Source organism: Vombatus ursinus, unplaced genomic scaffold, assembly GCF_900497805.2.
Source record: "Vombatus ursinus unplaced genomic scaffold, bare-nosed wombat genome assembly UNPS02004691.1, whole genome shotgun sequence".
NCBI classification, from domain to species: Eukaryota; Metazoa; Chordata; class Mammalia; order Diprotodontia; family Vombatidae; genus Vombatus; species Vombatus ursinus.
In genome coordinates this window covers 3,986,534-4,010,852 of record NW_020944469.1, presented here as the reverse complement: position 1 = coordinate 4,010,852, position 24,319 = coordinate 3,986,534, and the positions used below count along the sequence as shown (strand labels likewise).

The window sequence follows — 24,319 nt, the reverse complement described above, 5'->3', positions numbered from 1 at the left end:
AGAAAGAAAGAAAGAAAGAAAGAAAGAAAGAAAGAAAGAAAGAAAGAGATTATCATACCATGGTTGGTAACCCTTCTAGTGATGAACCTCAAAGAACTTGCTAGGCTGGTCCTAGAAGGAGACCCCCAGTCCCCCAGGGGATCTGCTCATGAAGCTTTGGTAGGCCCAGACAGAGCTTGGCCTCTGCTGGTAAAGCCTTCCAGAACCCAGGCTCACTTCCTTGGCAAGATGAAGCACCAACCAATGGCCTTAAATCACAAACAGCCAATCCTGAGTTTTTAGGAAATGACTGTGGTAGGAAAAAACAAAGAAACGTTGATTTTGAAATGACTTTGTAATCAGTAACCGAAAACTCCTAACCAATACTTGGGAATTGATGTGGATGGACCTAGCTTCTCATGACGATAATTTCATAGCTTTTCCATAGCCGTGGCCAGTACCAGTGCATACTTCCAGACTGCTTGAAAGGGTGGGCTGAACTTCTTCCCAAGAATTCCTTTTGAGGCAAACGCCACGAATGTGCCTGTCTCCATTTTGCAGATGAGGAAACAGAGGCTCGGAAACGCCAAATGTTTTCCCAACAGCACACAGTTCATAGATGCTGGAGGCAGATTTTGCATGTAAGTCTATCCTGACCCCAAGGTCGGGGCTTATCCTTCACTTCCTCACTGCCCAATAATGCTTCCTTCGTAGACAAAGAGAAGAAACATGTTCTGAAGCTCCTTTCCACAGGAAGGTAAGTTCCCCTGGGAAGGGGCTCAGCTCACCATCCTTCTGGAGTGCTCTCTCCAGGGCACAGTGATGGACAATCACATGTAAGATCAGAGAATTCTGGACTCAGAATTGGAAGGAAACCTAGAGGCCACCCAGCCCAACCTCCTCATTTGGCTGAGGAGCAAACTGAGGCTCAGAGGTAAAATGACTTGCTCAAGATCACACTGGCAAGAAGGAGCCATGCTGGGCCTGTTTTGAACCCAGGTCCTCTGACTCCAAATTCAGTGTAGCTTCGGCCACACCATACTGCCTCCTGGGTGCTCAACATTAGCAGGTCAAAGGTATGGGCTCTGTTTCCCTCTCTCTAATGAGCTGGCTACACAGCTTTGGGCAAGTTCACCACCTCTCTGGTCCTCAGTTTCCTCAGCTGTAAAATGGAGTGCTTGGCTTCCATCTCAGAGATGCCTTCCAGCTCTCGAATTCTGATTCTATGTCCCAGTACTGCACAACACAGCACTTTCTTGGCTTTCAGAGTTCCAAGAATTTGATCTCTTTCCCCACCAAACAAAAGGAGGTAAAAATATCCACCACTGATCAGCCAGATGGTCACAAAATTAGTCTCGGAGTGCAGGCCAACATGGAACACAAAGTAACACTGGGCCATATTGCCAAGGGAGGCTGGGCATTTCCTCCTCTGGGGATTCCACTAATGGGGCCTAAATTACCATTTTCTTCTAGGATAGTCCAATAGCAATCCTATGTGGAAGACAGCAATAATGCATATTTCTCGAGCTTTTCTTTCCACATTTTCAAAGCGCTTTCCTCAAAACAACCCTGAGAAGTCAGAATTCCAAGTATTACTGTCTCCATTTTACAGATGAGGAAACTGAGGTTCTATGAGGTAAAATGACTTATACACACAACTAATAAGTATAGGGACCAGAATTTGAACCTGGCTCTTTCTAGACTCCAAGATTAGCACTTCATCTGCTACACAATTTGCCTCTCAGAGCACAGAACTGACCTGGATAGATTCTATGTTTCTGTGCAGTTCTAAGAGTCCATGATTTAGTGGCCTGAAAGAGAGAACACAGCTTCCAACAGGCCTTAACTTTCAGCCAAGGAGTGACTAACGCATCCATGAAAACTGTTCTATCCAACAGGACTGTACTGGATTGTCATGTCTGACCCAGACGGAATCATGGGATTTTAGAGCCAAGAGGGACCACAGAGATCACCAAATCACAGAATCAGAGACACAGATGGGCAGGCTCTCAGAGGTCTATCCCAAGACCCTCCCCAGAAAAGTGTCATCCTCTTACTCTCCCCACCAAAAACCCTTTTACACTGAAATCAATCCTTTTTTCTGTATATTCTGGAAAACTGCTCAGAACGTCATTTAGTTGGAGGCCTTGGTTTGCTATTGAGCTCCGGCTCTACTACTCACTCTTTCTCCTCTTCTCCCAAGTCAAAGCAAGAGTGTCCCCTTTCTCAATCGTGACCTCCTCCCACCCCATCCTCTTGAATGCAATGATCATTTATTACAGTTATCTGTGTCAGTGGCTCCTCCCTCAGCACTTCTTAAACCCCATATGGGGTCTCAGGGGTCACAAGTGGACAAAGTTTCAGAAGCCCTGTAAATAACTCGGTGGTAAGTTCCCTGACGGCAGGGCTATGTCTTACTTATCTCGATTCTGCAACTTCTCCAGCACAGGATATGCAGCCGGAACTAAGATGTGGCAAGCAAAGCTTTAGGTGCTGCCATCCAGAGGGTGTAATTTCCCACCACCCCACAGTACTTTGAATACTTCCACAAAGTGCCTCCAGTCTCCCTGAGGCCCCCATCCCTGCACCTGGAAATAGAGACTCTGTGCATCTCACCACCATCCCCAACTACCATCACTCAAAGAAGTTCTATCCTTGCCTTACACAATAGGCATGCATTGCACAAGTACTGGTCTTAACCAAAAAGCCTTGGGGAAAGTCTTTACCACTTTCTCCCCCTTTTTCATTCCCCATTCCCTAACCCCATTATTTAAAAAACTTGGATTAACATTCCAGGGAGTTTTAATTACTTTCAATTGATTAAAACTAGATTTAAAAGAAGTCAAGAGTAATTATGCTTTCATATGGTTAAAATGATTTATGTTCTAGCATGGAGTCTTGGGGGAGGGGGGTAGAAGAGAACATTTATAACCCATCCAACAGGTCTCAGCTTGAGTTTTGTCAGATTTGTGTAGCAGACACAATGCATCTGTTCTACACAGAACTTGTCTGCCAGATCCTCTGTCATCTTCCTGGGCTGTTGGTTCCGGCCAGTGTTAAGTTCCCGGGACTTGCCAGTCTAATTTGAGTCCATCTTAACTACCTGGCCAGCAAGCAGATATTACCAGTGGAGTTCTTAGCCCGAGGTCTTAGAAATGTGGTGATTTTTGACTATTTTGATAAATATCCTTAGTTTCCTGAGGGGCTCTGAATTTTCCAACACAATGGCCTTTGTAACCAATTCAAGGAGCCTCCACTAAGGACCTCCTCAATGCTGGGCCCTAGAGAAATGGAACTCCTAGCAGCCTTTGACACTTTTTTAGTGAGGCAATTGGGGTTAAGTGACTTGCCCAGAGTCACACAGCTAGTGAGTGTTATGTGTCTGAGGCCGGATTTGAACTCAGGTCCTCCTGACTCCAGGGCCAGTGTTCTATCCACTGCACCCCCTAGCTGCCCCCAGTCTTTGACACTCTTGACAATCCAAAGGCAACACAGTGCAGAGAGTGCCAGATTTGGAGGCAGAGGACCCGGGTTCAGATAACCCGGGTTCAGTTGGGCATCTGAGGGGTAAGGAAACTGAGGCTGAGAAAGGTTAAGTGACTTGCTCAAGGTCACACTTCTCAAAACTCTTCCCTTGGCTAACAGGCACTGCACCAGTGCCTGTTTTCTCCTCCACCTTCTCTGACCCAGTCTTTTCCGGCTTATTTTCCTCCTCCTGAAGTATAAGCTCTCCTAAGGATTTTATCATCTTTTAACTCCCTTCACTTCTCTCCATGGAGTCTTCCTTAATCATCATCATTTCGTCCACTTCTGGCCAAGCCAGATGTCTCTCACATCCTCCATTTCCCCATTTTGAACGGCTTGCTTGACGTTTCCACCTGGATGTCTTCCTGGCACCTCCAATGTAATATGTCAAAAAACCAAGTTTGTCTTTCTCCTCCAAATAATCCTTCCTCACAACCTTCCCATTTATTTTCACGTTGACTACTTCTCAAGTCTATGACAGTTCTTCCACTCGCTACGTGGGTGACCTTAGGCAAATGCCTTCCCCTCCCTGGGCCTCAGTTTCTTCCTATGTGAAATGAGAAAGGGCAGAAGTAAACTAGATGACCTTGAAGGTCCCTAGGTCCCCTTCAGCTGTACTAGTCTGTGACCTTATGCCAGCCCTTTACCCAAGGCTACCTTTTTTTCTGGAATCCCCTGTTCTCCCGCTTCCATTGGCCAGGGTCATCAGATAATTGCAGTTTCCTCTTTGACTTTAGGCCACCAGGGCAACCTGACCTCAGGAATTCCCGCCAATCTCAATGTTGTGACTGGAGGCAACTTTTGGCCAGACCATCTCTCAAACTATTTTTTAAAATATGAAGAACTATTAAAAAGAAGCAGAGATTGCTCATGACATACCATTTGCCATTTTTGTCTTCTGCTTTTTGGAATTAATTAACAGGTAATCAGTGTCAAAACTATTCAACATTAAATGGAGAGCTTTATATGGAGCACAAAAAGAGATATGTATTTCAGCCAAAGTCACCTTTAAAGGGGGAGGGGGGAGAGACTGCCCCTTTAAATAAAAGCCAAGTAAGGGAAGACTTTGTAATGTCCCAAGAAGGCTAATTGTGTACCCCCAAGTATGAATAAAAAATTAGGACATAAAAGCCCTTGTCCTCCTTTAAGAATCAATTCAGGGGCCACTTAGGGGCAAGGGGAGGGGGAGGACAAGCATTTATTAAGTCTACTATGTGCCGGGGAACTATGTTAAGCGATTTACAAATATCTAATTTGATTGTCACAACAACCCTAGGAGACAAGTGCTATTATGATCCCTATTTTACAGATGAGAAAATTGAGGCAGACAAGAGGTCAAGTGACTTGCCCAGGATCACACAGGTAGTAAGTGTCTGAGGTCACATTTGAATTCAGATCTTCCTGACTCCAGGCCCAGAGCTCTAGCCACTTCAACACCCAGAGGCCTACTTCTTCGGAAAAGTCCTCTTTGACCCTTCTGGTTGCTGGTACTCTCTTCCTTCTCAGATGACCTTATATTCTACTTGGTATACCTCTTATTTCCCCTCTCCCAGTAGCATGTAAACTCCTTGAAGGCAGGGACTACCGTGGTTTTGCCCCTGTACTCCAAGCAGCACCTAGTTCAACCCCTTCCCCCATAAACTAAAGCATCAAGTCTTCACACAGCTCCTGAGTGGAGACAAGTACACGGCCAATAGACATGCCACATCCCCGGCCCCTTCTAAGTGACTCTCCGAGGAAAGTCAGCATGCTTGCTCCAACTGCTAATTACTTCTAGTTGGAATTGCCTGATATTTGAACACTGCTAAGTTCCATTCCAATCTTCCCTTTCCCCAAAGAGCAGTCAGGACTTCAACATCTGGGATGGATAGAAGCTTATTCTAGTTGCGCCAGGCTCCCAACTCCAAAGGCCCTTCTCTTGTCCTCTGACCAACTTTCCACATCACTCTTTCTGCACTCACGAATAGCGTTTCAGGGATTCAATTGCAATGTCTGAGATGTCTTTCCCTCTGTGCAAAAAGTGACTGAAAGTCTTCACACTGACTGAGGAGGCCTCTTCCTACCAAGCTCCCAATCCAGCTGATTCACAAGGCAAGGTATTCAAAGTTTCGGAATTCATCCTCCCCAAAGTCCCACTTCAATGACTCACTGGAGCACTGAAGGCAGCCCTGTGCTCTCCAAGGGTGGGTCACTGGCACACACGCTCCGGCAGATGCCTGTGAGGTAGAAGCACTTCCAGTATAGACTTGGCCCCACACCATCTGGCACCCAAAGACAGCACAGTGGAAAGAATGCTTGATTTGAAGTCAGAGGACTTGGGTGCTTCAGATCCTAGCTCTGCCACTTAATAACTGCTTAACATTAGGCATTTTACAGAGAAGGAAACTGAGGCTGAGAAAGGCTGTAGCTTTCCCAAGGTCACATAGCCAGCACAGATCTAAGGCACGATCATCTGAACAAGTCACATAACTTCTGTGGGCTTCAATTTCCCCATTTATAAAATGAGAAGCTTGTGCCAGATAGCCTCTGAGGTCCCGTCCTGCTCTACATATAGGATCCTACAACTTGCCTAAGTAAGGAAACTCATTCCCAGATGGCTGACCCCCAGGTGATGATTTTTTGGGAGGCCACAGCAATTCCAGAAGACCATCTACTGAGGCATGCATGGGGTATAATCAGAACCAGTGGAGGGAGTGCCCACACCAATCACATTAGAGCTCCCAAAGGCCTTCACAATCCCTGAGAATCAACATTATACTTTTCAGGCCCTTAATTTCTCTCTCTTCTTAAGGTGAAATAACACTTCTTAAAGCACATTTCTTCCCATGAAACTCTAAGCATTTTACAGATTTTTCTAACAGTCGTTTTTGTCTTGTGAGGCTGATAAGTAGCAAATGTTAATCTTACTTTGCAGATCAAGAAACTGAGGCACAGAAAAGTTAACAACTGACCCAAATCACACAGCCAACAGATCCTTCATTCTCCGGATTCAGTGGCCTAGCCAAAAGCTTGCAATGTGTTGCAACTTCACTTCATTCCAAATGATTCTGGTTTTAAAGTATCTTTTTCAAATGGTCACACAAAAACCCACATGCTGCTTTTGAGTTAATACTAGATGGAACTATCAAGACAACTTTGGATCTCTATCCTGCCAAGTCTGTTGGTTCTCTGCATTGCCACCTGCTCAAATCACCAGAGAGCACCTTCTCCCAACACTATCTGTTCCCTAGATTCAGTGGGAGTCCTCGACTCGCAAACTGAGTTTAGTCTTAAGCCATCCTTCCAGTCTCAAGTGGAAATAAGTCCACATCTCAGATTGTCAGGAGAGTCAAAGGTTTTTTCCTTTTCTTCTGGCAGTCAGTCATAACAAACAAAACTTCACCTTTCTGCCATCAGCTGACACGTACTCAACTCAGATGGCTGCTCACAGGAGGGAAGGCCTTGGTGGTTATTCCACCCTACCAGCTGCAGGGGGCATATTTCCTGGAATATCTGACTAGCATCTCTGGGCTTTCATAACCAATCACACAACTCAGATAGCTCAGGAGACTGGAGCTCACCCTAGAAAACCGCCACCATGAAGACACTTTAAAACTGACTTGAGAGAGTCAGCATAGAAATGCTTAAAGTATTATAAAACTTCATTTCACTTTATAGTCCACTACAGTGACATTAATGACTATTTATGGAGTATTCCTTAGGTGCAAGGCATTATGTGCCATTAAGAAACTTGAAAGGCCATGAAATTATTATATACAGATGCCCGTTAACAATGATATCCTTGGGAAATTATTCTATTCAAAATAAAAGTTCTTTTTTGCATGTGAACATAGAGCTATCATCAGCAGGGCACATTTTGAATTACTGTTGGATTCATTTTTTGTTGTTCTCTGTGTACTGGTAACAGATGCATAAAATGAATTAGGCGAGTTAACTCTTGACTGGCCACACCAGCAAAGAAATGACTGTCACTCAACTCCACAAATATAATAATAACAACAATAATAAAGCATCTTTTGGATGATGCCAAGACTACAGAGTATTTGGCTTTGAAATGTATTCTTACTTGCACGTGAATGGCTGCCACGTGGTTTGAGCACCTACAATGCTTCAAACAAATAAAGCCAGAAATAGGCAGTAAGGATCCTATCTATCCTGTCCCCCGCCAGCTTCATTCCTGCAGACACACTACATCAGGCCCAAAGACCCGCTGCTCTTTCTCTCATGATGGATATTTTGTTTCCAGTATTGTTTGTATCCAGTCTATTCCTGGACTGGAAGAAGCAATTGAAATCTTCCCCCTCTAACCCTGACAGCCTAAAACGGACACAAGTATTAAAATTAGGAGACTGCTTGGCTCCTAAGTCTGTTTGGGGTTGGCCAGGCTTTCATAACAGTGGCATTGAAGTTATTGCCAGCAACTCAGGAAAGTGAAAAGCACTCTGACCTTGAGTGGGAGAACCTGGTTTGGAGCCTAGGGTCTGGCACATACTAGCTGAGGGATTCTGGGTAAATCACTTCTCTGCCCCTACCATCAAAGAGAATTCAAGCTTCTTGAGGGCAGTGTCTAGGTTTGGGTTTTGGAATTTTTGGGGGGGCTTTTCTTTGTATCCCCAATGCCTGGCACATAGTAAATGTTTAATAAATGCTTGCTGAACCTATCAGATTGGCTAATATGACAGAAAAAGAAAATGATAAATTTTGAAGAATATGTGGGGAAAATTGGGACACTAACGCATTGTTGGTGAAATTGTGAACTGATCCAACCACTCTGGAGAGTAATTTCGAACTGCGCCCAAAGGGTAATCAAACTGTGCATATCTTTTGATCCAGTAATACCACTACTAAGTCTGTATCCCAAGGAGATCATAAAAAAGGGAAAAAGACACACATGTACAAAAATATTTATAGCAGCTCTTTATGTGGTAGCAAAGAAGTGGAAATTGAGGGGATGCCCATCAACTGGGGAATGGCTGAAGAAACTGTGGTATACGAATGTAATGGAGTACAGTTGTTCTATAAGAAATGATGAGCAGGTGGACTTCAGAAAAACCTGGAAAGACTTACATGAACTGCTGCTGAGTGAAGTGAGCAGAACCAGAAGAACGTTGTACAAAATAACAGCCACATTTATGCAATGATCAACTATGACTGATTTAGCTCTTTTCAGCAACAAAATAATTCAAGACAGTTCCAAAAGACTTATGATGGAAAATGCAATTCATGTCCAGAGAAAGAACAATGGCATTTGAATACATATCAAAGCATACTATTTTTACTTTTTTTTTTTTTCATGGCTTTTCCCTTTTGTTCTGTTTCTTCTTTCACAACATGACTAATGTGGAAATATGTTTACATGATTGCACATGTATAACCTATATCAGACTGCCTGCCCTATTGGAGAGGGGGGATGGGAGGGAGGGAGAAAAAATTTGGAACTCAAAATTTTATTTAAAAAAAACTATCAGGAAACTACCTTTACATATAATTGGAAAGAAATCAAATCTTATTTGCAAAATAAATAAATAAATGCTTGTTGACTTGACCACCTCAATCCCACATATGCCTGCTTCTAGCTTCTGCTCTCCTCCATTAGTCATCTCAAGTCTCTTCCCCAAGGAAACCATGGCCAAGGTTACCACCCTCATTCTCATTTCCAGGTGTTAAATGATAGCTCCTAACTTGCCAAGAGCACTTTACTGGTGCAACAGAAGCCAAGGGTAGTCTGTGTAGCTGACTCCCTTATCTAGATACCCAGCTTCCCTGTCTCTTTTCCCCCAGCTTCAGCCCCATATCACAAATTGCCAACTGGACATTTCAAAGTGGGTTCTGGAGACATTTTCAACTCCACATTTCCAAAACCAAAGTCATTTCACACACACACACACACACACACACACACCCCAAACCTGTCTGTCTTCCAAACTTCCCTATTTCTGTCAAAGGCACTACCATCCTTCCAGGGTCTCAGGTCCATGACTGTTATCTTCATTATCATCAGGATGTCATCATCAATATTATTACCTTAGTCTTGACTCCTCCCACTCCCCCACCCCAGAAACTCAGTCTCCAACCTCATCTCTCAGGTGATGCAGCCACACCTTTGCTTAGGCTACTGCAGCAGCCTCCTAACTGATCTCCCTGACTCCAACCTCTAACTGCTACAGGCCTTTCTACAAGACTGTGGCCAAAGGAACTTCTCTTAAGCACTAAAAATAGATTTAACCAGATGACTCTTCTACTCAACCAATTCCACTGGCTTCCTATAGCCTCTAGGATAAAACACAAACTTTTCAAAATTTTTAAATAAATCTTTGAAAACCCTACACAACCTGGCCTCAAAATAGCTTTCGATCCTCACTGAACGTCACTCCCCTTCCCAACACTCTGTGATCTTGCCAAATTGGTCTTCCCTGTTCTTCACACACAACACTCAATCTCCAGTCTCCTTGCCTTTGCATTGGCTGTTCCCCATGCCTGGAATGCATTTGTGTCTCACCTTATAGAGGGCCTCTCTTCCCTTGAAGATCAGGCAAAGTCTTCTGTAGGAAGCTTTTCCTGATCCCCTCACTGCTAGCACCTTCTCTCTTGAACTGGATAACTTGTTAACTACTTTGTATACACCTGGATTTAGTAACTTTGTATTTCAGCTGTATTCATTTTACATGTCTTTGCTGTCTCTCCAATTTGGGCTCCTGGCTGGTAGGGATTGTTTCATTCTCCTCACCAGCAGTTAGCACGGTGGCCTGGCACACAGTAGGTGCGTCACACTGGTTAACTGATTGAAAGCCCATCACCGTCCATGACAACACTGGGAGCTCAGCAGGGTTGATGTTATCATCCCCATTTTTGAGACAAGGACACCAAGGCTCCAATGTTGGTTCAAGTGACAGAGCTGGATTTTCCGCCGGCTAACAAGGTGTTTTCCCCACGACATCATACAGCCTCTTTAAAGAGGGTGTGAGTATCAAGGATAAGTTTGAGAGCTTTTCTTATCTTTTTTTTTTAATAATGGGAGGTGTTTGGGACAGGATGACCAGGGAAGAAGGGTGAAACAAATAAGATTTATCTCGCCAATTGCTGTACTTCTCAAGGAAACCGGTTCGAATGGTCATTTCTATGACCTGAGAAGTCAGAAAACGGCAGAGACCAGAGGCAAAGTGGAGAAGAAAGAAAACAAGTCAGAGGACCTGGGGGTCCAATCCCAGCCATTGCATTTACAGCTTGTGGGGCCTTCCCCATGAGGGACCTCAAGTTTGTTTCCTCAGCTATAAAATGAGGATGTTAGATGGCCTCTGGGGCCCCTGCAGCTCTCGGTCTAGAAGCCTGAAACCAATCTGATATTATCAGGCTTCTGGGTGGCCGGAACAAGTCATTTTTCCTATCTGAGTCTCAGTTTCCTCATCAGTGAAATGGAGCAATCATCCTTCCACTACTTACTGCACAGGGTTATAGTGAAACAATCTCAAAGTACTAGAGCAATGTTGTTTACAAAACAAGCTTCAAATAGTTGCAGCTTTGGCCCCTACAGCTATGCCTCACTTCATGCAACAGGCATGCTCCAGCAAAGCTGAGCCCAAGAGAAGTTCTTATAAATCAAATCCTATTTTAAATAAAAACTGGAGGGTTGTGTATTTAAAGGCCCCCTGGGACAAATCCTATCGTAAACTGAGGAATCCTTTTGTAATCTGATCAAATCACCCCTCCCCTCCTCCCAATCCAGAGGCTCCCTATGGCCTCCAGGAACAAATGCAAAGTTCTGTTTGGCATTCAAAGCCCTTTACACCTTTCCAGTCTTACTGTCTACGGATAGGTACCCGGAGATGCAGTGACTCTGACCTCCAGGCTGTTCCACCAACAAGACATCTCTCAGCTCCCAGTATGTTTTTTCTCTGGTTGTCCCCATTCCTGGAAGTTTTCCCTTCTCTGCTCTGACTACTGACTCCTCTGACTTCCTTTAAACCCCTAACGAAATCCCACCTCCTACAGGAAGCCTTCTCCAACCCCTCTTAATTCCAGAGCTTTCCCTCCGTTAATTATTTTCTATTAATTCTATATATAGCTTGCTTCGTATATATTTGTTTGCATGTTGTTCCCCCCCATTAGACTGTAAGCTCCTTGAGGGCAGGAATTTTTGCCTCTTTTTGTAACCCTAGCACTTAGCACGGTGCCTGGCAGATAGTAGGTGCTTAATAAATGTTTACTGAATTGAATTAAAATGAACCAATTGATGTTTAGTGAATTCTGATTCTCATATAGCAGATTCTTTTAAAACAAGGTTCATATGTACAGTATTTACATCCATTACAACTAGGCACCTCAACATTAAAAAAATAAATAAACAGCACAAGTCTCATTATAAAAACTTTCATTTCTTTAGTATTTGAAGATCTTTTATAAATTGCCTGGGTCTCTCAAACCACTAACTTTATGGAGGACTCCAGAAAGCCTCAATGACTAGTAAGGGATTCAGCAGCAGCAGAAGCTGCCTGCAAATAAGAGTGAGGGTAGCCATTGATTATTGGAGGGTGGAATAGATAGTGTTTGGAACAAAGTGGAAATCAGATCAGGAGCCCCAGTCCTGAGAATACAAACTCTGGTGCCAAAGAGAAAAAAAAAAATGTGAAGAGAACTCTTTGTTCAGACTCAAGCGTTAATAACCAAGGGAGTAGGTTTTTTATATGACCCACAACAGAAAACAAGACAAGCAGAAGCAGTACTGTACTTGTGAGGAGACTTGGGAATTTGGAAAGATTATTTTGAAATCTGAGGCCTAATGGGATGGGGGTAAAGTCACTGTTACTCAAACTAGGTCCAATTCAGAGGCAGTCCCTCACCTTGAGTCTACTTGTCTATATGTGTGAGTTGGAGTGAGAGGAAGTAGACAAAGGTCAAAGTGAGTGCCTACTCCCACAAAGCAAAGTCAGCACTGTGACTGCCTACTGTCTTGGCTTAGCCTAACAAAGTGTCTACAGCAAGGAGCTAAATGGATTTTGGAAGCTGTGCTATCTCTATCAGATTCAGTCATTTTTCAGTCATACCTGACTCTTCATGACCCCACTTGGGGTTTTCTTGGCAAAAATAATGGAATGGGTTTGCCATTTCCTTCCCCAGCTCATTTTACAGATGAGGAAACTGAAGCAAACAGGGTGAAGTCACTTGTCCAGGATCACACAGCTAGTAAGTGTCTGTGGCTGGATTTGAACTGAGGTCTTCCTGATTCCAGGTCTGTCACCCTATCCACCTAGCTGTCCAACTCTATCAGATTCTACCTTCTTCCCTGCCCCACCCCTACCCCACGCTACCGAAACATAAAACATTCAGTAAAAGGAAATGCTCCCCAAGTTATTGTGGCCTAGACCTTTATTTGGAGGTCAGACTGTGGAAGCAGTGAAGAACGAAGTAGGAGCACTGGATTTTGGGGTAGAGCCACTGAACTGAATGACTTTGGACTAGTCATCTTACCTCTTCTGGCCTCACTTTCATTCTCTGTAAACTAAGGAGGCTGGACCACATGACCTCCAAGGTCTCTTCCCACTCTCTGTCTATGATTCTATTTTCCTAAGGCATAAAACAGACCTGGTTAAATGTTTTGTCCTTTAGCTGCAAGGGCCTCCTGTGTGCCAAGCAAAGTGTTAGGTGCTGGGCAGCCAAAGACAAAAAGAAACAGTCCATCTGAATGTGATTCTCAAGCATAGTCCTTCCAGGATGCCTATATAGCCTGCTCTAAACAGGTCCCCTGTCCTCCAGCATGATTACCAGATCCAAATGATGGAATGGAACTCTTCCACCTCCCATCCTAGGAGTTCACAGAACCTCTGGGCCCACCCCCAAGCCCTTTCCCTGCTGCTCTAAAAGCCTGAGAAAAGGAGCCCCTACTCCCAAAGGCCCTACCCACTTCCCCTAACTCCCAGACATCTGCTCTCCCTACTGTTGGCCTTTCTCTAGGGATATGGGGAAGAGGGAGGGAGGCACTTCCATTTATCACAAACACACACTCAGACTCCGCCCCACGTTATCGAATCTCAAATATCTCCCTCCCTCCCCGCCCCCAGCTACTTAAAAGTAGTTTTTAGAAATTAAAATGAAAGAGCAGTAAAAGCAGCCTCTTCTTCACGCCCGCCCGTATAGAAAGAATATGCCCCTTATTCCTTTCTTTGGCAGTTCTCCGTGCTTGGGCGTGATAGGAATTGGAACCTATGGAAAGAAAAAGAGCAGGAGAAGCGACAAAGGAAGGCAAACACCAGCGGGGCAGAGCTGGGGCCCTCAGCCACTTCGAGGGATCCAACTTGGCATCGTTTGCCAAAAGGCCCAGCCCACCTCCCCATTTCAGCTGGTGCTGTCAGGCCTCCCCAAGCGAAGCCTCCCCGTCTTCCACATTCATCCCAAATGTGCCACCCTCCCTCCGTGAATCCCGCGTATCTCGGGAGGCCTCGATGGAAGCCCCCCTCCAATCACGATGTGCCTCAGTTTCCCCCTCTGGAACGTCCCCTCAGCCTAAACCCCGTGTGCCCAGTTAACTTTTGCGCTGCTTTCCTTTCCCAGATGAACCGTGGTACCCAAACGAGCCCCGAGGGATGCGAGCGAACTGGGCAAAGGGGCACGGGGAGGAGATAGGGGCTGTCGGGCAACTTGGGCAGTCGGACGGGGCCAGCGAGCAAACCCTCGGCCGGGCCCCCGCTTACCGCGGTGGAGCCGGAGGAGGACGCGATGTACACGCGGATCACCATCCTGAGGGCGGCGGCGGCGGCGGCGGCGGCTTCTGGGGAGGTTCGGCTGAGTCCTGGGGCGGCGGCGACGGTGGCGGGGGGGAGGAGGGGGAGGAGGAAGAGGAGGAGGAGGAGCGGGGCGAGCGGGCTGCAGGCACTGCTGGGACAGAGCAGACGCCCCGTGCCGCCCGGGCCCAGCCCCGAGGGGAGGGCAGGGGCGGGGCCAGCGCCCTAAGCCCCGCCCCCTCCACCTCCCCCCGGCTTGCCCCGGCAGCGCTGCAGTCCCGGGCCAGGAAGGCGCAGGCACGTTTGCATATTTTCTAAATTGCTTGAAAAAAAAAAACAAAACACCCCACCAGAGCCACCTCGGGGATCTCGGAGAACAGCGCGAGAGCTGCAGAAATGGCCTGAGTTCTCCTCCAGGGAGGGGAGAGAAATCCCAAGAGTGGGTACTGAATTAAAGTGCCACCCCCCTCCCCAGAAGTTACCAAAAAGGCCTGTCCACAAGTCCGGGCTTCAAAAAGATGGCAGCCTGCTTAAAGAACCGCTGGCAGCTGGAGCTCTGCTGGGTTTGAATCCCATCACCTGGGCCAAAGCCCTGGGCGTGGGGGTGGGGGTGGGGGTGGGGGTGGGGGTGGGGGTGGGGGGGGTCACCAGGCAGAGTCCATTCCCCCACTGGAGGGCAAAACAAAGCAAAACCCTTGTAAGAAATACACAAACGAAAACAAATTCTCAGATCAGTCATGTCCAAAAACGGGAGTCTCTCTTTTTCATATTGAGTCCATCACATCTGAGTCTTCAGCTCGGGGGCATGCTTCCTCATCAGCCTCTGGAATCACTCTGGTCCCTGCCTCAATCAAAGTCCTTAAATCTCTTAACTTGGTTTGTTTGTTTTCACACTGTTGTCATAATAAAAAATGTTGTCTTAATTCTGCTCATTTTACTCTGCATCAGTTCAAACAAATCTTCCCAGGCTTCTCAGAAACTCTTCCCTTATAATTTCCTATGACACAATAATATTCCATTACATTCATACACCAAGATTTGTTCAGCTATTCTCCAACTGATGGGCATCCCTCTTAGTTTCCGTCTCTTTGGCACCACACGTCAAATCAAGTCAAGAGAATTAATCGAATTTCATTTAATTCATTTAATTCTTACTCTGTGCCAAGTACTGTGCTAAGAGACCACTCATCCTTCTTAACCTTGCTGAAGCCTTTGACGCTCTTGATCACTTTCTTTTCCCTGATACTCTTCTCTCTAGGTTTTTGTGCCACTGCTCTCTCTTAATTGTCTTCCTACCTGTCTCCTTTGCTACATCTTCATCCAAGTTATGCCCACCAACTACAGGTTCGCCCCGAGGCTCTGTCCTGGACCGCATTCTCTGCTGCCTCTATACAATCACACTTGGTGAGACCATCGCCAAGGCCCCTGCACAATGCCTCAGCTGCCTCGGAATTGCTCTGGGAATTCCCCAACTGCTTCCCACAATTCCAATCTATCCTACATATATCATGTAACTATGAAACATCAAGAACCAACAATGTTCCCTACTGATAGCAAATCTAAACTCCTCTACAAAGTTTTCAAGGTCTCCCCCAACCCTACCTATCCACCTTACTCTCCAACATGAGAAAGGGGCACCCCAGGTACTACAGATGGAAAAAGGTGGATCATTTTCTCCACTCACCTCAACACAGTGGAATAAGTAGCCAAATGTCAAGGCAAGAGAAAAAGAGAAAGGGGGCATGAAGAATCTCACTGTCCATCTAAAATACCAGGTTTATTCTCACCTCCACACTTTTCCTCACATTCCCCACCCCGCCTGCCATGCCCTTTCCCCTTCTCTCTGCCTATATAAACCCTGTCCATCTCTTGAAAGCTCAGCTGCAGTTGCACCTCCTTCTAGCCACCCCAAGTCTCAGGGAACCCTAGCTCTTCTGATCCCCGCCCCATAGCATTTACTGTTTGCATCACTCCTCTTTTCTAAAGTGTGATCTTAGTTAACTCCTTGCGTGGACACTTCTTATCTTCCCAGTGGACTTTGAGCTCTTTCTTTTGTATCTCCCACAGCCAGTTCCTTGTGCCTAGGATGTGCCCCATAAGTCTCTTTTTATTTTTGATTGATCGTCCTTTCTCTGCTTCCGGACTACACCTCTTCTCTCTCCAATTATGAGATAAATTCCTTGAGGGCTGGAACTGTATTTCTCCCGTATCCCCCTAAGCATCTCTCAGTGCTGGACTGTTGAGCTGAGACTGAAGGATGCTGAAATGATGTAGAGAGGTTGGATTTTCAAAGAGACAAGAGAATGGGGTGTAAGGTGATGTAGCATTTAGGATGGGAGAAAACTTGGAAATATTAGTGGGAAGACAGGGAGAACTCTAGAGAGGAAAGTGAAAACTCGGGGAACCAAGTCAAAAATAGAATAGGATCTTTGATAGGAGCCCAAGCTAGCTACATAGTTGGGTGGGGGAGCAGGGAAGGGTAAAGGTGAGAGTAGGGCTATGTTATGAAGGATACCCTAAAGGTATGAAGGTATATAGAACAAAGAAATGAGCTGGTAGGCCTATCGGCCCTATCCTACCACTAAGGAAAAGAGTGAACAAATTAGAAACATGGTTTCTACTTAAAACAGCAAAAGCATGTGCATATATCTCTCAAAAAACAAAGTCCCAGTGGTGAAATGTATTGAAGAAGTGATACCATGTAACATGACAATTTCTGGCTCATAGAAACTACGAAACATCAACCCAAACAATTAACTAGCCAAGAAATCAATTTTCTCTGCAAGCAATAGCTCCCAAGGCCCCTCAAATAACAGCTTCTGTAAGATGAATATAGGGCAAGCAACTAATCACAGAGTGCTTGCAAATAGAGCTCTGGCCTCCCTGTCTGCCATTCACTCCCTCTATTCAAGAGTTGTGCCATCTCTACTTGTAGAAGACCCTCTCCAATGTCAATGAGACCTAACAGTGATGGAAAATGGATGACTTCACTTACCTGGACATCGGCTAGAGCAATGGCATCAAACCCAAATAGACACAGGCCTGCCTGACATACACTGATGTAGGAAATCACATATTAACACTATGTTCTATTGTGCTTTTATTTATTTTGCTAAATATTTCCCAATGACATTTGAATCTGGTTCAGCCACACTCCAGGGTGGCCTTTGCCTGTGTGTTTGACACCTCTGTGCTAGAGTTTCCCCTCAGCCAGAGGCAGAGCATCTAATAATAACTTCATGGCTCGCTTCACTGATCATTTCATGTGTCAAAAGGGAAAAGAGCCCAAAATGGGCAATTCTGTTCTGGATCTGATTCTCATCAGTAAGAAGCTAGTCACTTGGATGCGAATGATGAAAAGCTTGGGGAAAAGTTACCACTCTGTCTTAATATTTGTGATAAAGAAGACAAGAAAACCGAGAAAAGTCTGACACACATCCTAGGTTTTGGAAGAGTAGATTTTGAAGGGTTCAGAGAAAGAATAAGTAAGATTTTTTATGGACTAATATTCTATTGGTGAAATTAATCCAGGACAGATGGGCAGATCTAAAGAATTAAATTCTAAAGACACAAAGAAAAACAACAAAGAAAAACAATCGATAGAAGAAAGAAAAGGGAAAAGTGTAGGTCTAAAGGGGCTGATGTGAATGCACAGGGAACTCATAAACCAGCTTAGATTTTTAAAAGACATCAACAGCCATGCAAAGAAAGATGAATACAGAAGATGGAAACAAGGGAAAATAATGGAGAATGAATACAAAGGCATATGTAATAATAGGGCCAGGAGAGTTGAAGCTCAAAATGAGCTAAGGCTAGTAAAGAATGCTAAGGATTTTTGTAAAGTTTCTTTTTTTAAAGCTCTGTTGGAGAAAAGAGGAGAATCAGAGAAAGAAAAGTGTTTTGCTCAGAGCCAATGGGACAATGATAACAGACAATGAATGGAGAGAAAACAGAGGTACTCAACTCTTGTTTTATTTCTGTATTCTATGCCAAGGAGAATGATCTTTGAACTGGAAAGGACAGAACCAAAATGATTAACAAGGAATTGAAAACCAGGATAAGAAAGGAAATGAGTAAGTAAGATAGTAAGAGAGAGTCTAGCTACTGTTAACTGAGTCCAAGTTACCTAAGCCTGGAGAAACTACAGTGCAAGACACTAAAAGATGTGATTGTTCAACCACTGTCACTGATTCATTTATTTCTTTTTATTCTGACTTGAATGAATATCATTTCCTCCAAAAAAAGTGAACATTTCCTCATGCAAAAAAAAAAGAAGAGAAAAAGAAGACTATGTATGAAAGTGTGAGTCTCTATTTTCCACAGCTTGCTTTATATATCTATGCTAGGTGGTACAGTAGATAAAGTGTTGGGCCTGGAGTCAGGAAAACCAGAGTTCAAATGTGACCTCAGGCACCTACTAGCTATGTGGCCCATGCCAAGTCACTTAAACCCTGCTTGCCTTAATCTACTGAAAAAGGAAATAGCAAACCACTCCATTATCTTTGGCAAGAAAACCCCATGGACAGTATTGGCAGGCTATGGTTCATGGGGTCACAAAGAGTCGGACACAACTGAACAACAACAACATGTACATTTAGATACACATGTATCTCTATATACGCATAACATTCAACATTCTATTTTCTTTTCATTTAAATTTATTTATTTATTTTTTGGTTTTCAACATTCACTTTTATAAGATTTTGAGTTCCAAATTTTTTTATCCCTCCCTCCATCCTCACCCCCCTCCCCAAGAAGATAAGAAATCTGATGTAGGCTATACATGTATAATCATATTAAAAATATTTCCATATTAGTCATCAACATGCTATTTTCAAAGCTGTCCTGGTTGTCTGTCTTTCCTTTTGAACTTCCATTGTCCCTGATTTTTAAAAGAGCCTGGAGAAAAAGAAATATACTATAGGATTGGAGAAAGGCAAATGTGGGCCGGATTTTCAAAAAAAGGAAAGAGAGTGGAGTCTGCAAACTACAGGTCAATGATTCCTGGCAAAATTTTAAAATGTCTTATTAAAGAGACAAACACCAAGAAAGGGGGCTGTAATCTCAAAGAGCCAGCAGGGTTCTGTCAAGAATAGATCATGTCCATCGAGCCCCCTACTGGGCATGGGGGCCCTGGGAAGGTGAAAGACAGCAAGAAAATATTGGTAGCACCCCATTTAGCGATAGCAGAAAACAGGAAATGAAGTAGGTGCTCATTGGGAAATGGCTAAACAAATGATTGTATATGAAAGAAATGGACTATCATTGCAACATAAGAAACAACAAACACGAGAGTGATGCTGAGAAATATTAGATGTGCAGAAAACAATGAAGAGCAAAGAAAGCAGAAATAGAAAAAATATACATGATGACTCATTCATATCAATGAAGACAATTCTAAAAAGGAAACAAACTAACAAACCGTAACCAGTCAACAAACATTTATGAAGTGCCTAATATGTGACAGGCACTATGCCAAGTCTTGGAGTTACATAGAAAGGCAAAAGACCATCCTTCATCTCATGAAACTCAAAGTCTAATGGAGGAGGCAATATGGAAACAATGGTATAATTCAAACTAAATACAGGATAAACTGGAGATAACACAAGGAAGGCCCTAGCATTAAGGGGGCTTGGGAATGGCTTCATGCAGAAGGTAGAATTCCAGCTGCCTCAGACACTTGACACTTACTAGCTATGTGACCCTGGGCAAGTCACTTAACCCCATTGCCTAGCCAAAAACAAAACAAAACAAAATACCAAAAGGTAGAATTCCAGCTGGGATTTGAAGGAAACCAGGGAAGCCAGAAGGGGAGGAGAGGGCAGATAATTCCAGACATGGGAAACAGCCAGTGAAAACGCAGGCATCAGAAGATAGGCTATCTTGTGGGAAAAACAGTAAGAGGGGGACATTGTCACTGAATTGCAGAGAACATGATAGGGTATAAGGTATAAGAAGACTGGAAAGGTAGGAAGGCGCCAGGTTTTAAAGGGCTTGAAATGCCAGACAAAGAAGTTTATCATTGATTCTGGAGGTAATCATGGAGTTGGGCAGTTTCAAGACCACAAGAAGATCACATTGGCAGCTGAATGGAAGATGGATTGGAGGGTTGAGGCAGGGAGGCCAATCATGAGGCTGCTGAAATGCTCTAGGTGGGGACTGATGAGGGTCTGCACCAAGGTAATGGCAGTGTCAGAGAAAAAAGGGGGTGAATATGACTAATCTTGGCCCCAGAAAACATCGTTAACCTTTTTAGTCATGGCCAATATGTTGGTTGCTTTTTCTTGATTATATTTACTTGTTACAACGTGGTGGAGAGAGGACTTCTCTTTGCAGAGGGGAGATAGTGGATAACACTAGAGGTATAAAACCAAAGGGCAGAGAGGTAGCACAGTAGATAGACCGCTAGAGCTGGAGTCAGGAAGACTCATTTTCCTGGGTTCAAATGTGGCCTTAGATATTTACTAGCTGTGTGACCCCAGGCAAGTCACTTTACCCTCTTTGCCTCAGCTTCCTTATTTGTAAAATGAACTGGAGAAGGAAATGGCAAACCACTCCAGTATCTTTACCAAGAAAACCCCAAATAGGGTCACAAAGAGTCAGACACGACTAAAAACAACTGAATGACAACAAGACCCCCACCAAAAAATGTAAGGCCTAGAGGGGGTAAGAATGGCTACATCAATAAAACATGTGAGATGCATATAAGAAAAGAAAAAGACGTTTGCAATGGGACCCAACTAATGGTGCTTTTTTTCACTCCTTTGATAAATATAGCATATGCTTAAGATAACCAACTGTACAGAATACAAGTTCACTGGCAGAGAAAGGTTCCTTGTTTGTTCTTTGTATATCAAAATGCTTGTGTTTGTTGATAATTGTTGAGTTCATAATAAAAAAGGAATTTTTTAAAACAACATAAAACATAACTCCATCCCCATTGTAGAAGTGGGGGTGATGTTGCTGACATTGTCAAATGTAGTCACGTCACTGGTCTGTTTTATGTGACTGGTTTGCTTTGTTCCAAGGAAGGGTCAGAGGTCAGGTGTCAGGGGTTAACATAAACAAAAGACATCAATGAGATCTTAAAAAAGGATAGCGTTTAGTAATGTTCCACCCTCTCCCACCCTATTCTGCCAGGTTTATGAATCTGGTAGAGCAGAGGGAATGTATATGTGTGTGCACATGTGTGTATGTGCATGTGTGTGTTACCTAGATCTTAGTGAAGTATTTGGCAAAGCTTCTCCTGCTATTTTTGTGGAAAAGATGGAGAGAAGGACAGAGACAGAGCTAGACAAAGACAGAGAACAGGACAATTCGGTGGGATGATGATGGGTTGAATGGCTGGACTCACAGTAGTCAGTCATTAATGGTTCCATACCAAATTGGAAGGAGGTCTCCAGTGGAGTGCCCCAGGCATCCATGCTTGGTATAGTGGTGTTTAACATTTTTATCCCTGATTTGGATAAAGTTATACAGGGCATGCTAATCAAATTTGCAAATGACACAAAGCTCAAAGGGATTGATAACATAGTGCCAGGCTAGAACATTGGTCCAAAATGAATAAGATGAAGTTTAACAAAGATGAATGTAAAGTCTTCAACTTAAGTTCAAAAAATTGGCTTCACAAACACAAGATGCAGAGGACAGCACATCTATTCAACTCAATTAAATTTAGCAAGCATTTATGAGGCACCTACTACGTGCAAGGCAATCGACAAGGAGCTGGGGAGATAAAGACAAAAACAAAATAATCTCTGCCCTCAAAGAGCCTACATACTAGGGAATGGGGGGGGAGTGGGGAGTACAACATCTACACCAATAAGTAAATAGAAGGTAATTTGAGGCGAGGGAGAGCACTAACAACTTGGGAAGGGAAGCAAGAATCAAGAAAGGCATTATAAAGGAGGTGGCATATGAGCTGAGCTTTGATGTTAGCTTGGACTTTTAAGAGATGAAGGTCGGGGTCAGAGTATGGGGAGTCCAACCATGATGCACAGCCTGAACAAAGGCACAGAGATAGGAAATGGCAGGCTCTAGACAAGGTCTTGTGCTAGAAAACATACAAAGATCATTAAAACATAGTCTCTTCCTTGAAAGACCATACCAACTAGTATGGACAGTGGGCAGAAATGGGAGCTAAGGTTAGATATTCCTAATTGGGGATAATTTTAATGGCAATCTAAGGCTAACTCCAATGGCTCTCTATTACCTACATGATCAGTTCAAAGGGTATTGCTGGACCAATTCACAGCACATTCTGGAAAGCAATTTGAAACTAGGTCCCAAAAGTTACTAAAATGTGCACAGCCTTTGAACAAATTATACCACTACTAGGCCCATACCCCAGATAAATCAGAGAAAGAGGAAATGGATCTGTATGTACAAAAATATTTATAGAAGCTCTTTTCAAAGCAGCCAAAAAATGGAAACTAAGGGGCAGCCTTCCTATTTAGGAAAGGCTAAACAAATTATGCAACATGGATGTAAATAGAATATTATTGTGCCCTATGAAATGACAAAATGGACAGTTTCAGAGGGAACTGGGAAGATGTCTATTAACTGATGCAGGTAGAAATGAGCAGAACCAGGATAGTTTATACAAAGACAACATTGTACAGAAAAACAGCTTTGAAAGCTTTTCTGATTCTGATCAATGCAATGATGGACTATTGAGTCCAGAACACTAAGATGAAATAAGTTACTCATCTCCTGCCAGAGAAGTGATGAATTTAAAATGAAGAGAGAGACATGTATTTGGGGGCATGGCCAATGTGGAAATTTGTTTATGATGAGAGTTTTGTTTTTCCATTTTGTTGTCATTATTGTTGTGGCTCAATGGGGGGGGGGCGGAGAAGAGAGGGGCAGATTATAAATGCTTGTAAAAATAAATAAGTAGATAAATAAAGTTTATCCTATTTCCCCCAATGCTAGCGCTTTCTCTCTGAAATTACCTCCCATATACCTTGTATACATCTTTCGTGTACATAGTTGTTTGCATGTGTTGTCTTCCCCATGAAAAATGCAAGCTCCTTGAGGTTAGGGAAGTTGTTTTTTGCCTTTCTTTGTATCCCCAGTGCTTAGCACAGTGCCTGACACTTAGTAAGCACCTAATAAATTTTGCTGATTGACTAAAGAGCTCAAGGGCAGATAGGTGGTGCAGTGGATAGAGCCCAGACTTAGAATCAGGAAGACTCATCTTCCTGAGTCAAGTTTGGCCTCAGACACTTACTAGCTGTGTTACCCTGGGCAAATCACTTAACCTTGTTTGCCTTAGTTTCTCCTCTGTAAAATGAGCTGGAGAAGGAAATGGCAACAACGCCAGTATTTTTGCCAAGAAAACTCCAAATGAGATCTCAAAGAGTCAGATATGACTGAAATGACTGAACAACAACAAAATGAGTTTACATTTTATTCTGTGGGCAATAGGAAGCCATTAGAGAGTTTTGTGCAGGGTGGGACCTAGAAAGATCTGTTCATAAAGATGCTTCCAGAACACCTAGTAACATATTTAATAAAAATATAATATAATAAAAACACATCACAGACAGACCCAATAACTTTTCCAGACAAACAATATCTTAGAGAACTCCATATCTTTTCTGTCGTCCCTTGTTTCCCTAGAACTTTTAAAGTCATAAAGGGTAATATGAACAGGTAAGGAAATAGACTAAGGAGATGAGAAGTGGGCCTGGGCCCTAGTCAGAAGCTAGATCTCAAGCAGGGGAAGGGTTCCAGCAAGGTGGCAGAGGATGGGGTGGTCACTGATGTGGAAGAAAACCCTGTCCTCTGGGTTGTAGGCACAAGCCTGCTGGAAACAATTTCTACTCATTTTAGATTGTCCCAATCAAAGAATTTCTGCTTAGAAAGAGAACAAAAGACAGAGGCAACCCAGGACTCAAAAAGTCCCAGTCTAACCCAAACCATTTCAGAATTACAGTTGCCACATTCCCAAACAATAGACAAAATGTTGCAAACATAGTTAGAGGAGTTCAGGGCAATAGTTCAGTTAGCACTGCTTCATCATACAGAATAATAGTCACAACTTTCATCTATCCTTGGAAAATCATTTTCCTAAAACTGTTCAATCTCTTGTTGAC

The 24,319-nt window shown here is 43.7% G+C and overlaps 1 protein-coding gene across 1 annotated transcript in view; it reads right to left on the bottom strand.

The window, feature by feature from the left end:
- SH3BGRL (SH3 domain binding glutamate rich protein like) overlaps positions 1 to 15,594 on the bottom strand; it is an 85,973-nt gene extending 70,379 nt beyond the window's left edge. Inside the window, exons 1-4 of the mRNA XM_027839754.1 lie at positions 15,516 to 15,594; positions 14,702 to 14,798; positions 14,570 to 14,630; positions 14,190 to 14,444 (exon numbers count right to left, since the gene is read on the bottom strand). Coding sequence (XP_027695555.1) covers positions 14,190 to 14,444; positions 14,570 to 14,630; positions 14,702 to 14,798; positions 15,516 to 15,594 — 492 coding nt within the window. The remainder of the gene's footprint in view (positions 1 to 14,189; positions 14,445 to 14,569; positions 14,631 to 14,701; positions 14,799 to 15,515) is intronic.
- Between the last annotated feature and the right edge of the window lie 8,725 nt (positions 15,595 to 24,319).